Consider the following 15,673-nt stretch of genomic DNA (forward strand, 5'->3'; position numbering starts at 1 on the left):
CGGGTGCCAACGCGGCCGCTGCCAAAATCCAGGCGAGTTTCCGGGGCCACATGGCGCGGAAGAAGATAAAGAGCGGAGAGCGCGGCCGGAAGGGCCCGGGCCCCGGGGGTCCTGGCGGAGCTGGGGGCGCCCGGGGAGGCGCGGGCGGCGGCCCCAGCGGAGACTAGGCCAGGTGAGGCGGGCCGCAGGCTCTCCTTCCCGACCCCGGACCCCCTCCTCCGAAGGAGCAAGGAAGACTGAGGGCGGCTGGGGGGTGGAGAGGGGTGTGGAAGGAGTCAGGAATGGGGACCTAGAAATCTGAGACGTGCGGGGGGTGGGAGGAGGCTGCGGACGCCGCGGGTTGGAGCGCTCACCTGTTTCTCTCTCTCCACCCGGCCTGCTGCCCCGCCCCGGACCAAAGAACTGAGCATTTTCGAAGGTAATGAATACGACTCCGAAGCAGCGGGGTGGGACCCCTGAGTGGGAGGAAAGGACCAAATCCCCAGCCCTTCCCTCCGCCCGCCCTCACCTCCTCCCAGCCAGGGAAAATGCACCTGCGCCTGCAGGCTTTCTGACACTTGGAGACGCCTGAGACTGCGACGGGGACGCACCTGGACCGACACAGATACCCAGTCACCCGCGTTTGACCAGCCCGGCCGGGGGCCATAAACACCCAGCGTCTCACACGTACCGGCCGCGGGCTCATTTCAGCTCAGTGACTCCGGGTGGGCAGTTCCGGGTGACCGGGGCTCCCTGGTGCTCCCCGCCCTGGTTCCTGGTTCTGGAAGGAGAGGGGAAAGGAAGTACAGGGAGAGGGCAGGTGCTCAGACTTTCTCTCTCCTCAGTTCCCGAAGAGAGATGGATGCCACGTCCCCTTCGCAGTGACGAGACTTCCCTGCCGTGTTTGTGATCCTCTCCTTCCCACCAACCTGCCAGCTTCAGGAGCCCTCTCTGCGTCCTCAGAGACTCCCTCACCGAGGCAGACTCCGTCGAGGACTCACCAAGGCCGTGCCCTTTTAGTTAGTTCTCCAGTCTAGTATGGTCCCCATTTGCCCTCCCTTCGACCCTAACCCCAATCTCCGCGCTCCCAAATCTTCCTTCTTTAGCTTCTCTCCCACCTCTCCCCGCACCCAGCATGCTGCTCTGCCTCCGCAGCCTCGGTGCGCTTCCCTTCGCGCTCTGCGGAGGGCGCCCTAAGCGTTGCCCAAAAACACTCCAAAAAAAAAAGTCCTTTCGATCTCTGCGCAGCTAAAGGGGGCGCCGTGCCTCTCTGCGCTGTTCACGTCCCAGCTTAGTCCCAGAACTTTGGATAGGGGAGGAGGGTTTTTATGGTGTCGGATACCCCTTGCTGTGATCGGAAGTCCCCATTTCACACCCCAACCCCACACCTGCCTGTAATCTGCCCTCCCCTCTCCCCAGCGCACCCCGAGAGCCGCCTCTCCAGCTCTCTGCTTGTTTCTGCAAAGGCCGAGTGTGGGGGAGGCTCGGTAGGAGGAGTCTTCCGCGGCCCCGCCCCTGCTCCTGCTGGCCCCGCCCCCACGGGCTCCTGGGGCTGTGGCCGGGAGGGTTTTTATCTCCGTGTGTGCATGTGACCGTGCTGGGTTGGAATGTGAACAATAAAGAGGAATGTCCAAGTGTTCAGAGGGTGCCGGGGGGAGGGAGTTTGGGTGCACAAGGCCACCGTTCGAAATTTTGAACAATCTCCTTTGACCGAACCAAAAAGTGGAGGTGGAGAGGGGGAAGGGAGGAGAGGAACCTGGGTTAGAACGTACCTTCGGAACCAACCAGACTTCCCGCCTACAGCATCCCCTCTGGGACTTCAAGCCCGCTCCTTCCCTTACCGGTAACACCCTCTGGGCCGCCTAGAGGAATTGGCTATACCGGCAGAAAGAAGGAGACAATATGGTACCCAAAGGCTTTACTTCTTGATATTCCCCCTCAGGGATCGGGAGAGAAATCAGACAAGCATAGGGAGCTTAGACTTGGTGGTCGTCACAGTGCTGGCAGACGGGGGCCTCTCCAGGAGCCCATTGTTAGATTCGGCCCTCACAGAAGTTTGCTCAGAAATCCCAGGTGCGGTGGCATCCTCCCTGATAAACATAGGCAATTCTTAGTGAAGGCTGGAAGCATCCCTCAGAGCACCATCATCCTCTAACCCAGGGACTTCTAATTTTCACTCTGCATAGGAATCATGGTGGAACTTTGGTTGAAATGAAGATTTCAGGCCCCATCACCCCAACACACACACACACACACACACACACACACACACACACACAGATTCTGCTTCAGGAGGAATAGGAAGTGGCTTGAATCTGCATGTTTAACAAGCTCCTGGTGACTTCTGTTCGAGTAATCTGAGGACCACACTTGGAGAAATATTGCTCTGATCCCTATTCTGGACCCCATGACTGACAGCTGAAGTTGAGGACAGGCGGCTTTTGCCCCTCCTTTCCTTACTGCCCCCCACACAAGAACAAAACTCAGCTGGGTGCTCAGGACAAACAACTGGCTTCCACATCCTGTCGATGTGTATAAAAGACCTTAAATAGTGAAGAGTAAAAATTCTTCTAAGTGTGAGGAGGTGAGGGCAGCTCATGAGCCAAGCCCTCCACCCTGCACACTTCGCTCACACGCTCAACTACACGGGCTGTACTGCCACTCCTACCACAAAAGCCCAGGGCTGAGCAGCACCCCGTGCCCTGACCGCCCCCCCACAAAGGTGTCAGAGTTTGAGGGCTGAAATCACCAACTCTTCTTTTTTTTTTTTCTATACGCGGGCCTCTCACTGTTGTGGCCTCTCCCGTTGTGGAGCACAGGCTCCGGACGCCCAGGCTCAGCGGCCATGGCTCACGGGCCCAGCCGCTCCGCAACATGTGGGATCTTCCCGGACTGGGGCACGAACCCGTGTCCCCTGCATCGGCAGGCGGACTCTCAACCACTGCGCCGCCAGGGAAGCCCTGAAGTCACCAACTCTTAACCCAAGCCCTTTCTTCCCACTCTGCCACCGGCCCTCAGCCCTCCTGCTCACCGTAGGTCACTACCCCCGTATGTCTCCTTGGGCTTCTTCCTCCTGTCTTTCTGGAACCGTATCAGGCAGAACACAGCAACTGACAGGAAGAGCACGCCCAGCAGCACCCCGATCACAGCCCCGGCCACTCGGCCTTTGGAAGGCTCTAGGAGACACAGGATCCTCAGAGCTGCAGACCTTCCTTGGTGCTTCAGATAGCTTCATGCAGACCCCCAACCCAGGCCTGCCAGCCCAGCCTTTGCCCAGCATCCCCTACCAGTCACAGAGAGGGTCAGCTCACAGGATGCGCTGCCCATCTGGTTGATGGCCACACAGCGGTAGGTGCCCGAGGAAGCCAGGGAGAGATTGGTGAGAATGAGCCGGCCGGACACCTCATCTAGAGGGTAAAGAGGAAGTGTTCCATCATTCATTCAACTCACAGTAAGCTATACTATGACAAAAGCATATTTCATTTCATCTTACAATAATCCTGTCAGGAAGGGACTAACCTCATTCTATTAGTGGGGAAACTGGCTCAGAAGGAAAGTAATTGTCCAAGGCGACCCAGAGAGGAAGTGTCAAAACCACTGCAACTTCTGCGTTCTTCCCACACTACACAGCTGCCTTTTCAGGGAAGGGGGAGACAGCACACACATGAAGGGTTCAGAAACCACAGTGGAATCGGGGTGGGGTGTCTACTGGCTGATGTCAGGTTCTTGGTTGGGGGAAAAGGGCTTGATTGCTGGAAACTGTGCCCTCTGGATGGCTCTAAGCTGACCCAAATGCTCTTCTAAGCTGCTTCTTACCTTCCCTTTAGAAGGAACAGCACACATTGGGAGGTGATCTGGGGGACTCTCCGGATTGATAAAGGGGCTTGCTGGGGCTGGGAGGAGAACCAGGGCACTGGAGCCAGCATGAGGAGGCTGGGAAGCCAAGGCTCTTAGACAGTCACATGGTTCCTTGAAGAAACTGGCTAAATGATTCAAGCCAGTCCATGCTACTCTTCCTCGGCTTCCTCTCTAGGAAGTTTGGAAATGACTCATGACCCTCAAGAAATCTAAAAGGAATCCCGACCCCCAAAATAGGCAAGTGGGAATCATAGAATGCCCCTGCCTTCCGCTCTCTTCCAGGATATCAGAAATACATTTAGCTTGAGTAATGCTCCGGGGACCACGCAGCCACAGACTGTACAGGAAGACAGGAGGGAACAATAACAGAAGCCAGGGAAGAAGCAGGGGAAAGGTATAGCAGTGTGTCTCATACCTGCAAGCTTGGAACTCGTACTATGGGCGTGTGGAGTTTAGAGGTCAGATTTGCCCAGGTTCTGAGTCCCTTCTTCCTTGAAGAAGGTGGTGTGGGCCCTTACCTTGTACCATGCTGCCGGGAGGTGGTGTAGGAGAAGATCCAAGGCGGATCCAGTTGTACACTGGCCTGGGGGCTCCCTCGGAAGAGCTGCATCTCAGTGCAGCAGAGCCCCCCACGGAGGTTTGACCACTCTGACTGCACGAGGGGCTATTGGGAGGCACTGCAAAAATCACAGGAAGTACCTTAGCCATCTTCTAACCCCAGCCCCATGAAGTGCTAGGTTTCCTGCTTCAATACCTCCTATCACGTAGCGGCCCACCTCTATTCACATACCACTGCATCCCAGGGAAATGATTTCCACTATTGGAAATTCTGATTGTTAGAAAATTCTTCTTCATGTTGAACCAAAAATCTGTTAGTATAATATCCCAGTTGGTCCCAATACCTGCCCTCTGGGCCCACAAAGAGAAATGAAAAAAACTCTCCTCCCCACGACAGCCCTTCAGATATTTGAATGCCGCTGTCATACACCACCTCCTAAGTCTTCTCTTTTCCATCTAAACATCTCCAGCCCCTTTAATAGTTTCTTCTCTAGTTTGGGGTGAGATGGGTGCTCTGAACACAAAGTTAGTGCTTAGTGGCAGGGGCCCTTTTTCCTTTAATGGGCACTCCCCCCTCTCTGCTCCTGACCTAGAGAGGGACAGAAACCCAGCTACAAATGGGAGGTTCCCCCAAAGATGGAGCTGTTGGGGCATGACTCAGATCCCTATCTGTGGGAGCGACTGAGGGAGGAGGCGTTCTTTGTGGAGGGTGGAGCAGGGGTAGGATTGGAGGACTTTGGGAAGGAGGCATTTTCCTTCGGGGTCCCCAGTGCAGTTGTGCCCTTGGGCTGGAACTCAGGATAGGGGAGGATTTAGCAGGGCCAGTGCAATCTTTCAGGTTATGTGGGTGGCTGGTGGGTCCCCAGCCTGCCTCACCCAGCACAGTAAGGTTGATTAACCCCAACCCATTGGTGTAGAAATCTGGCGGGTTGTTAACATGGCAGAGGTAGGTTCCAGTGTCCGAGGGGTGGACATCAGTCAGTTTCAAGGTGGCCACTCCCCCTGTGGGGGGGTTCTGAAGCAGGCTGGCCCTCTCTGCCTTAGAACCAGTTGGATACAGCTGGCCGTTGGTGAAGTACAGGATCTGGGGAGAAGCAGAAGACACATATGTGCTTTTTGCCACCTGGCGTCAACTCTGTAGTCCTTCTTCAACGCGGGTATTAGAAGCCCCTCCCTTATGGTCACCAGGGAAGCTGATACTCTGTAGCCAGAACCAGGGAGGTCTATCTGTCGCCAAATACCATCCCTTCCCAGGTGCTGAATGAACTACAGTCATTGCTTTCCGCTAAGCATGCTCTCAGTCTGGGGGGAGGGGAAGCAAATATTCCCGGAGGGGGCAGCATTTTTATCCTGCTTTTAATCACAACAGCTTAGCCTTGGTGGGTTTATGAACTGACACTGGAGCGGCACTAACGTACAGGGGTTGCATGGAGGAACTCGGGGTGGCGGCTGGATACACAGGGCTGTATGTGTGATATAGCCTCACGGAGACTGCGTTCCTAAGAAGATCTAGAAAGATCTTTTTCATCCAAGCATACCGATCCACAAATGCGCCCTCTCCGACCCCCTCACCCTCAACGCTGGGTGGGTCCCCTGTTCCTGCCTCTCTTGGCCAAGCCCGCCAAAGGCAGGAGGGCCCCCCATTCCGCGCGGGTGCCCTCAGCTCACGGGTTGGGACGAGGAGACGGGCCTCCCAGGCTGCACGAAGCTCCACTCCAGGGCGAAGTTGTCTCCCACCGACGTGCTGTAGCTGCACGTCAGCTCGGCGGTCTTGCCCACCGGCGCGCTCAGGGGCTCGGTGGGCACCTTCACCTCCACGGCCAGCCCGGGGGCTGCAGTGGCCGAAAGGCCGGCGGGAGAAGCGCTCAGGTGACGCGGCCGGGGTGCCCTTGTTCCCCTGGGGCTCAACTCCCTCCGCTCCATCCCTCCCTTCCTGAAGCCTGAGGTTTCCAGGAGGGAGGAGCCCCCACACCACCGGCTCTTTGGGTGGAAGGACCTGAAAGGGCCAAGACTGGGCCCGGTCTGAGGGTGTGCTTGTCGGGGAAAGGAAAACAAAAGTCGGGTGGTGGTTACACCCTCCCGAGAGGCCCAACTTATCTGCTGGCCCAGCGGCCTCCTCTGTCCTCCACCCTCCCAGCGGCCTTCGACGTCTTCTCCCGGGCTCTGGCCCCGCCCCCTCCCACCGCCGTCCGCTGGCCCCCTCCTTACCACTCAAGCAGACCCAGCCCAGCAGGGCTCCGCAGAGGAAGGGCCCCTGGAGCCAGGCCATGGCCGCGTCCTGCCGGCTCTTGGTCCGTCTGGGTGTCTGGCTCTGGGAGAAGGTAGCGAGTGCCCACAGGGCAGCCTCCTGGTGCCGGGCCCCAGCGAGACTGGCTATCTCAGAGCAAACAAGGGGAGAGGCCTGGCCCTCAGGTAAGGAAGTGCTCCTCCCTCCTCCAGGCCCCAGTACAGGAATCATTCTAGCCCTACTCCCTTCTTTTGTCCCCTTCCCCCCAATTTCTGAAGCAGTCAGGCCCTGGGGAAAGGGCTGGGCCTGGGGTGGGCACTTCAGGACAGGAGAGAGATCAGAACTGGTGCTCTGTAGGGAAAGAGTGACCCAGGAGGAAGAGGGAGGCATTCTGATAACCTGGGAGCTGGCAAATGACGTCACCGCTTTGGGGTCTCACACTGTGAGCTCGAGCCCCAGGCCAAGGCCCTACCACCCCCTTCAGAGCCTTGCTCCTTCTGAGCCCCTCAGCCCCTCTTCCAGTTACTCCTCTGAGATCCCTTCTTCGGCACCTCTATCACCACTTGCTGAGGCAGGAGTCTCCGTGGAAACTACAAGCCCTCCCCCCTCCCAGAGCCACCCCATTTCACGGGCAGAGAAACTGAGGTCTGGAGGAGCCCCTACCCTTGGTAGGAAAAGGTGTGGCAGGACTAGGGTGGACACACCGCCACCACATCCTGTGCCTGGCTCCCTCCCAGTATGAGGAGGGTCACTGCTGGACGGGCAAAAAGACAGGTAAGGATTCAGTGGTCTGGGAGAGGAGCAGAAGCCAGGTTCTTCTCCTCTGCTCTTGAGGAGGAAACAGGAGATAAGCGCACACACACCTGAGCTGTGGGCGCTCAAGCTCCCACAGAGAGTCACCAATTTTATCCCCTTGCTGCTCAAAGTGAGTGAGGGTCTCCCAGCCCCAAGCTCTCTGTGCCTCTCCACCACTGCCTGACAGCAAATGACCCTTTTAAAGACTCTAGAAGAGCTATCCCGAGCCAGTAAGCCAAGCTGGAGGCTGTGCGGAGAAGCCCTTCTGGGTCCACCGCCTGGGCAGGGTCCTTTTTGCATCATCCTGAGACTCAGCTTCTCTCGGGAATTCCAAGCTTGAAAAGGTGATTTGACTCTCACTTTCCACACAAACACAATGTATCTTTATTGAAGTTTGCAAAGTCAAAACAAAACCATGCATTTCAAGTTAGTATAAAAAATATCTTCCTTATCCCCTGCCCCAACAAAACCCAACCAAACCAGCAGGACAGGTTATATTAACGCTGGGAGCTGGAGGGGGGAGTGAAGGATGAGGTTAGGTGGGACGGGGTACAGACCAAGGGGGCCTGGAGGACTGGTTGACTGGCGGTCCCTACCAGGCCCTGGGGGATGAGGGTGAGAGGCGGAGGTAGCAATCTCAGCAGCATCCCACTGCAGTCTTAAGGGAGCCCGGGGCGGGGGCCTTCCTAATCCTAGGTCCACGTCCTCTTCTTCTACCTCCTCGAAGTTTGGGTCTTAACTGAGACTCAGTTTGCCCATAGTAAAGAAAGGTGGGGGCAGAGGACCAGAGGTCTGGAAGGCGGCCACCCTCCCAAGGCTCAGGCCTCTGTGCTAGGGGTGACCCCTGTAGGAAGGAGAAGCCGGACGCTCAGCCAGCGAGTGGCTGGGCCATCACACCAGAGACCCAGCCTGACTCCGGGCGGGAACCATCACAGGGACAGCACCCATGCGGCTCAGAGCAGAGGAAGAGACCCCCCCAGCGCTGGGGGATATTGGCTGAGGGCGGGCCCCATCTGTTCTGGGCAGCCTTGGTGAGGGCAGGACCTGACTGGAGAGGCTGGGTGTGGGGCTCAATGCACCAGGCCTGGGAGGGCCTTGGGGTGGCCGAAGGGCTCGTGCGGAGGTAACAGAGGAGAGGGTCCCATTCTTGGAGATTGTGTCTGAGCCCTTGGGCCAGGGCAGGGTCCTGGGAGCGATGGCGTCCTCCCTAGTCATCAAAGAAGCGATAAGAGGTCAGAAGCCGGAAGCGGGAAGGGGGAGAGTTCCCACATGCTTTGTCTTACTCTCACCTCCCCTCTTCTTCAACTCTCCTTAAAATCTGCCCACAGGAAGGATGGTTCAGCCACCGCCCAACCTTCCGTTAGGTGAGAGCTGCCTGAATTCCCAAGGAGAGCCCTCATTTTGGCAGAGACCAGGGACACTTACTTGATATCGTTGGCCGGCTCCTCTAGGGCCTTGCCCCGGCGTTGGTACAACAAGACCAGCCCAACCAGGAGCCCCAATCCAACCACGGTGCCCACGACAGCTCCAGCAACCACCGTAGCCTCAGGCCCTGGAAAAACCTTGCCGTCAGAGGGGGGACTCTCAGCTTATTCCCTGGCCCTTTCCAACCCCACTGCCCCACTGCCCTACCACCACCATACACATTTTCTCTCTTTGTTAAGAAGAAGGTGACTGTCAAGAAGAAAGTGGTCACTGACCAAGCACCTGCATGAACATTTGACCAAGACAAGCTCCTTGTCCTGTTATAATGAAAGGCCTCCTCCCCTCTCTTGCAAACCCACCCCACCCCCGCATTGACCAATCTTCTCCCTAACCACACTTACCCCTCACTGACCTGTGCTCACTTTCAGGGTCACATTGCACTGGGCACTGCCCACTTCATTGTGGGCCTTGCAGATATACACTCCAGACATGGAAGTGGAAAGGTTTTTGAGGTTTAAAGACCCAGTGATGGCATCTGTGGACACAATTTAGCCGTCAGTCCAGGGATCCTCTTTCCCATAAAAAACATCCTGCCCCTCCTCTGGAATGTCCTCTTTGACTCCCTGGGACAGACTCCCTGGCTATCTGTTCCCTGAGGGAAGGGAAAGGTGTGACAGCCAGTGTGCTGGGTTCTGCTCCCAGTTGCCTAACTGCTGGCTCAATACCCCTCTCCATTTCTACCACTCAGTGTCCCCAAGTGATATCTGAAAGGAGGCTAAAGAGGAAGTGATGCCCAGAAAAACCAAAATCCAATTTTTACTTGTATTTCTGAATGGCGGAGAGTGAGAGAGAAAGGACATTGAGTGAGGAATTAGAAAACCTAGGATCCAGAATTGACCAGTCTTCTCCTTGGGAAGACTGGTCAATTGACTTTAAGAAAGTGACCTGCTATCTCTGGGTCCCAATTTCTTCATCTGTAAAATGGGGGTCATACGACCTACTTGATTGTGTTGAAAGGAATATATGAAGTAATCTAATGATTTTGACAGTTAAAGTTTATTGGCCGCTTGCTCGGCACCAAAGACTAAGTTCTTCACATGCACTAACTTAGAAAAGTTTCACAACAAACCTATGAGATAAGCTCTATGTAAAAATAATTTTAAAACTTTTATTATAAAAATGGTCAAATGAAAAGTAGAAAGAGGGACGAAATAAAAATCCATATACCCACAACCTAGATTCAACAGTTGCTAACATTTTGCTATACTTATTTCATTTCTCTTTCTTCGGAGACATTTTAAAGTAAATACTTCAGCATGAAACTCCAAAAATGAGGAAGGACATAACCACAATACCATTACCACACCTGATAAATTAAGACTAATTCTCCAAGAGCATCTAGTACTCCATTTTAAAATTGTCCCATCGATTATCTCAGTCAAATTGAAAAAAAAAAAAGTTCCAATTGCCCCCCAATGTTTTTTATAGCTGGTGTGTTCAAATCAGGGCTATTGATATCCCCATTTTACAGATGAGGAAGGAGTCACAAAGTCACACACCTAGTGAATGCAGATCTTCTAGCCCCAGCGCCTCTTGAGTAACCTAAGTCTGCAGCACGTGCCGGCACCTGGCAGGGCAGCTTTCTCCAGCCCCTCCCCCGCCCCCCCCAGACCTCCCACGGGTGCCTCTCACTTACCCAGCACATTGAGTTCTAAAGTCTTGCTGCTGTGACCTCGAACAGTGCCTTGACTGTCTTGCAAGTTCACGGAACAGAGGTAGGGTCCGGAGTCTTTCTCCTGGAGGCCCTGCAGCTGCAGTGACACATTCCGGGAGGGCATGGGGTAGACCAGGGATGCTCCAGGTTTGCTTGATGTGACCCCACTGATGTGCGCCAACACCTGGTGGGCGGGCGTCACACCTCCCCATTATTACTTGTCTGCTCTGTACCCAGGGCTCAGCTATTCCCCCTCCCCCAAACTGGGGGTCTTCAAATGCCCCTCACCTGCACCACCCCTTCTAACCTCTACCAGCTCTCCATTCACCCCTGTCTCTCTAGCTACCGTCTCGCCAACCCGGGTGCTCTGCACCAGAACAGGTCCTGTTCCCCTGGGCGCTGTCTCTTCATCTCCCACTTGGGGTGTTTAGAAAGTGGTAAAATCGTTGAGGGATAATGTAAATAGGGGGTAATGTATGAAAGAAACTTAGACTGCAGGGGCAGAGCCAAGAGAAAAAATATCCTTTTAAATTTTCTTTTTCTTGAAGATCCCCACCCCACCCCCAGTGTATAAGCCCATGCCCTACCCCTGCAATCTAAGTTTCTTTCATACATACCCCCTACTTATCAAATGACCTCCTGAACACACTTTCTAGGACCTTGCAAGGAGTCCGGCAAATAAGCAGCTCTGAAAATGACGTTTCCTTGGCTTCTGGGTAAATTTGCCTCTGAGTCTTCGTCTGATGTCAGGAAGGAAGATAGGTGAGAGATTGTAGGAGGACATGTACCCTTGCCTCTCAAGGAGGTTATATGGGAGCCGCGGGACAGATAATCATTTGGAAAGAGAAGCGGCCTGTGACAATGTCCAAAGCACAGATAATGTGAAAACAGGAAGATGCTCAACTTTTAAAAGTTGTGTGATACATGCTCTAACCCTTCCTGTTTCCTATACCCTCAATCCTCACTTTCCCCCTTGCCCGGCAAAGTAAAATGCCTCTCCACTTGTCAGTGTTTGGTGTGCTCGAGTTCTAGGGAAACCTGGGAAAAGGAGAATTCTTTGGGGAAGCCTCCAAGATCAAAACAAAAATTGAACCGGTGAGGTGGACCTTGCTTTTCCCTGACACTCCTTCGAATCAGCCATCCCCTGGCCCCCCCTCCCACCGTTGCCCGCTCTTCCCTGCTCCCCACCCCGCCCCGGGCCCCGCCCCACCTCCGGCGTAGCGAGCCTCCGGCCGAGACGATTTCCCTCACCTGGCTCATATTCATATTCTTCCCTTCCAGTAAGAACCATATCACGGTGGGCACCTCCCAAGGCTTGGGCTTGGTCGAAGCTTGGTCCCCTTGCAGGGTGTACCACGCCGGGAGCACCACTTCCGCTCCCTCTACCGCACGCAACTTGGTGAGGCCGGCGGGCACGTGCAGCTCCACTTGGGCCCGCGAGGGGGACGCTGGGGATGAGAGCGAGGAGGGTGAGCGCGGAGCCCAAGGACCCAGCTCAGCGCGGCGGCAGGAGAGGACGAACCTCGCGGGGTCCCGCCACCGTAGGCCTCGAAGACTGCCCAGGGCCCGCTGGCCTGGGATCCCATTGTCAATTTCATCAGCGCTTCTTCTCCCCAACCTCAGCCCGCTGGCTTGCAGCAGGGATAGGGACCCGTGTCTACGCATTTATTTGTACCCAGAGGCACAGATTCCCGCGCACCAGGAGGAGGAGGGGAGATTTCCAGCGAGAAGGGAAAGACATCCAAGAGGAAGGGAAGAGTTAATACTTTTTATCTACACTCTACGTAGGCCACTTGTTCCCCGAATTTTCCTGGGCGGGAAGGCGCCGGTCGGGATCAAGAGCGTTCCCATCTCCTGTGTTCTCAAACAGATGCGCGGAGGGGGGTGGGAGGGTCAATCGGTTACCGATTAACTCCGCGGCTCCTTCTGAACTACTCCGAGCCAGGGAAGCCGGAGTGGCCCAGCGGCTAACCTGGCCCAGCGACGGCCCGTGCTCCCCGGCCTCCCGCTAGGTTCCCACACGTGGGCTTCCCCAGGAAAGTTCCCAAGGGCCCTTTTGGGGCCCAGGGGATCTGGGCCGGTCGCAGGGAATCCTGGCAGAGCTAGAGGAGAATGAAGGTCCCCTGACAATCAAGTACAAAGCAATCAAGTACAGAGCTTGCCTCTGCCTGTGACTGACCTTCAGGAGGTGCCCTGGGGTGTTGGTTTCAAGGAGGGGGCTGTCGAATCAAAGCTTGCATCATGGCGCCCAGGAACACTCACTTATTGCCCTTTGGAGAGGCAACGGAGCAGCCAGTCAAAAGCCCTTTGGGGGAATAAGCTTGGGCTTGTCCGTGGCCAGGCCTGAGGATGTTGGCCGCCCTAGTTCCTAAGGCCTGCTCTCACTGAGGCCCTGAGTCCTTGGCCTCAACACTCTGCCCTGGAGTCTGAGATGCCACCTCCACGTGGTGAGCAGGGGGCCACCGCTCGGACAGCGGCCGCGCACGGGTCCGGCTTTCCACCCTGCTAGAGACCGGCTGAAGGCCTCTAAGGGCCCAGGAGTGGATCCGGCCAGGATGCACACCGCCCCCGTGGCTTCCTGGCTGCGTGTCTTTACAGAACCCCCAGCCCGATTCCTTGGCCTTCTTAGCCCCCCCCCTCCCCATTTCCTGGCAGGTCCCTGTGGGCCAAGCAGGAAACTTGTGCCCGGTGATAAGCCAGAAGACAATGAGGAGGGCGCCGCTGGACCGGAGGCTCTGCAGGCAAAAACAACCTCTGCCTCAAGGAGCCTGACACCCACTCGGGACCAGCCTGCCGGCTGGGACGCACAGAGGCCTACGGGTGGTGCAGGCTCTGGCCCAGCCTTTCTGCCGCTCACCCCCAGCGGCCAGACACAGTTCCCGCCAGAAAGCGACCGCGGTCCTGGGAGAGGGATGAGCCTCCTCCTCCCTGGGCCCCCCCGCGACCTCCCTCAGGTCCTGCATTTACGAGGTCACTTTGCCAAAGGTAGAGGGGTGGTAAATCAATAGTAATGCGGACACATTGGGGTCTGGGCAAAGGCTAGCTAGGAGCTGGAGAGGGCCCCAGGCTTCGCTGCCCTGGCCCGGGGCGTCTGCTGGAGCAGAAGCCCCTCAACTCTTCGGCCCTTTTTGCTCCCAGGTGCCACAGGGAGAGGCAAAGGGGGTGGTTGGGTCTGAGTGAAGGAGACGGGAGCCGCCCAGGAAAGGGACCCTTCTGGCCCACGCCAGACCAGAGCGTGGGGCAGGCTAGAGCACAGGAGAAGGAAAATGGGCCTGCTCCCCAGGGCTACTATTTTTAGTCTCCCTCTTTCTCTGAGAAACTCCCCCCGCGGGCTTCTCACGCCCCAGGGGCAGCATCGCTGAGCCACCGAGGAGCAAGGGAGCAGAAGGGCCTTGGCGGAGAACCCTGTCGGGCAGAGCCCAATAGAGCCTGTGCCACCCAAAGTGCTGACCATCCCGAGGGCCATTTAACCCTCAGTGGCCCCCCAGGGGTGGCCGGGTAGGGATGCTGAAGCCTGGGTCTTCAGTATGAAATCTGAGGCTCAGAGTTAGGATAGAAAGAGGACGGGTTGCCGGAGAGCTGCCTAAGACACCCTAGCTGCTAACTTGAATTTTTCTCCCTTTCTTCAGAGATCCCCAGCGGGAAGGGGGATGGGGAAGTTGGGGGTAGAATACAGAAGGGAAAGAGGTGTTGATGTTGAAGCTGGGACAGAGGGCCTGAGAAGTCAAGGGATCCTGGAGCAGCCCCACCAAGGGGCTGGTGGTCTGGTCTTGAGCCCCACTTTGTCTGGGGACCCTAATACTTCATGCCACAACACCCTTGCAGCACAGACTGGGCTAAAGGAGACACGGGTAAAAGTTAGGTGGGCCCCATCACTGTGGTTGAATTTCACTCTACATCTTTCCAAGTCTTACTTGCCCTGGCGACTTCCAACCTGAGAGAAATGAGGAGTTAAAGCTGACCTGGACAAACCCACCCTTCACCCTCATTCGGGATCCTTGAAGAAAGATGGCAAGAAAGCCTGGGAGGCAGCATGTGAAACAGCTTATAATGAGCTTAGTTCCTGTGGGTCCTTTGCTCCCAGATATTGCACTGGGCCACCCCAGCTCCTGGGCGCTCCTGGAGCCCTTCAAACACTCCTCAAGCACTTGCTCCAAGGAGGGGCCCTTCCTCTCTGACTCAAAGGCCCTCTTCTCTATTTCCTTTGTCCCTTTGGCTCTGGGAGCCAATGGGGGTGGTGGACCTCTTGGGGGGGGTCACAATTCTGCTCCTCCAGGCATTCAAAGCACTCCTCCATTTCCTGTGTCCCAAATGACCTCACGGTCGTGCTTTGGGGGCACCTCCCTTGATTCCCAGGGCAGGAAGCAGGAGGAGGGGGCAAGTGGGAGGATCTGGGCTGGGGAATTGAGGTGAAGTGCGTGTGTCAAGCCCGGGAACCAGGGAATTCCCCAGGGGCTCTTGCACATCAGTTTGTGGTGGGGTGGGGGTCGGGAGGGGGGCTGGAGTTAAGTCCTTAAGCTCTTTAGCCAGTGTCTCATCCAGCAGCTCAGCTCATCTGGCTCTGCTGGGTGGAGGTGGGGAGTGGGGGTGAGGAATGGTTCCAACAACTCACCCCAGGCAGTGCCCTAACCCTCTCCCCGACCACAAACACACCGCACCCAAAGTGGGAGCTGTTCCCCAACTCAGCAGGGACACAAGTGATGCCCTGCGTGGGGGGAAGTATAAGGGCGGGGAGGGAAAGAGTCAGAGACGGGAGTCCTGTCCCACCCAGTTCCTCATCAGTGCCCAAAACCACCTCCCTCAGGGTCGGATTCACCTCATCTCTCCCATCTCATGTCCCCTCCAGGTCCAGGGTTTCACTCACCGAGAGTAGTCAGCCCCAGGAACAAAAACCGCAGCAAGCTGGTCGCAGGGGACCCGGGCAGGGAAACCATGGCCTTCCCTGGCCCCGACGGAGTCAGGGTCGCCGGCTCCGGGACACACCAAGCGACAGGTGCTGGGGCCGCACGACAGCCGGAGCGGAGGCGGGAGCCGGGCCACTGACACCAAGGGCGGCTCTGGCCAGAGTCTGCGTGCGTGTGGCGGTGGTGGGGTGGGGACCGACGGGGACTGGGGGC

The 15,673-nt window shown here is 56.5% G+C and overlaps 3 protein-coding genes across 3 annotated transcripts in view; 1 reads left to right on the forward strand and 2 right to left on the reverse strand.

Annotated features, from left to right (window-relative positions):
* The window catches only part of NRGN (neurogranin), a 2,438-nt gene extending 822 nt beyond the window's left edge, over positions 1-1,616 (forward strand). The window contains exons 3-5 of the mRNA XM_024740762.1: positions 3-172; positions 401-418; positions 825-1,616. Of these exons, the coding sequence (XP_024596530.1) occupies positions 3-167 (165 nt within the window). The 3' untranslated portion in view covers positions 168-172; positions 401-418; positions 825-1,616. The remainder of the gene's footprint in view (positions 1-2; positions 173-400; positions 419-824) is intronic.
* Positions 1,617-1,884: 268 nt separating this feature from the next.
* Positions 1,885-6,410, reverse strand: VSIG2 (V-set and immunoglobulin domain containing 2). The gene is made up of 6 exons (XM_024740801.1): positions 6,064-6,410; positions 5,272-5,479; positions 4,356-4,514; positions 3,267-3,386; positions 3,011-3,155; positions 1,885-2,069 (listed from the first exon to the last, which is right to left on the reverse strand). The coding sequence occupies exons 1-6, from the start codon at positions 6,316-6,318 to the stop codon at positions 1,937-1,939; spliced, it is 1,020 nt and encodes a 339-aa protein (XP_024596569.1). The 5' UTR covers positions 6,319-6,410; the 3' UTR covers positions 1,885-1,936.
* A 1,375-nt stretch (positions 6,411-7,785) lies between these two features.
* On the reverse strand, positions 7,786-15,610 carry ESAM (endothelial cell adhesion molecule). The gene is given in 7 exon segments (XM_024740779.1): positions 7,786-8,624; positions 8,843-8,969; positions 9,255-9,487; positions 9,837-9,875; positions 10,493-10,740; positions 11,808-12,004; positions 15,421-15,610. Coding segments are annotated over 7 exon segments (1,230 nt in total). The 5' UTR covers positions 15,491-15,610; the 3' UTR covers positions 7,786-8,308.
* Positions 15,611-15,673: the final 63 nt, after the last annotated feature.

This window comes from Neophocaena asiaeorientalis, unplaced genomic scaffold (assembly GCF_003031525.2).
Source record: "Neophocaena asiaeorientalis asiaeorientalis breed wild unplaced genomic scaffold, Neophocaena_asiaeorientalis_V1.1 scaffold308, whole genome shotgun sequence".
Classification (NCBI taxonomy): domain Eukaryota; kingdom Metazoa; phylum Chordata; class Mammalia; order Artiodactyla; family Phocoenidae; genus Neophocaena; species Neophocaena asiaeorientalis.

Excerpts from the sequence above, each read along its gene's own strand:
- VSIG2 (XM_024740801.1), bottom strand. The coding sequence starts at position 6,318 with ATGGAGCGGAGGGAGTTGAGCCCCAGGGGAACAAGGGCACCCCGGCCG. Across the intron at positions 3,387-4,355 it reads TCCCGGCAGCATGGTACAAG|ATGAGGTGTCCGGCCGGCTC; the intron begins GTAAGGGCCCAC and ends TTTACCCTCTAG. Across the intron at positions 3,156-3,266 it reads GCTGACCCTCTCTGTGACTG|AGCCTTCCAAAGGCCGAGTG; the intron begins GTAGGGGATGCT and ends TGTGTCTCCTAG.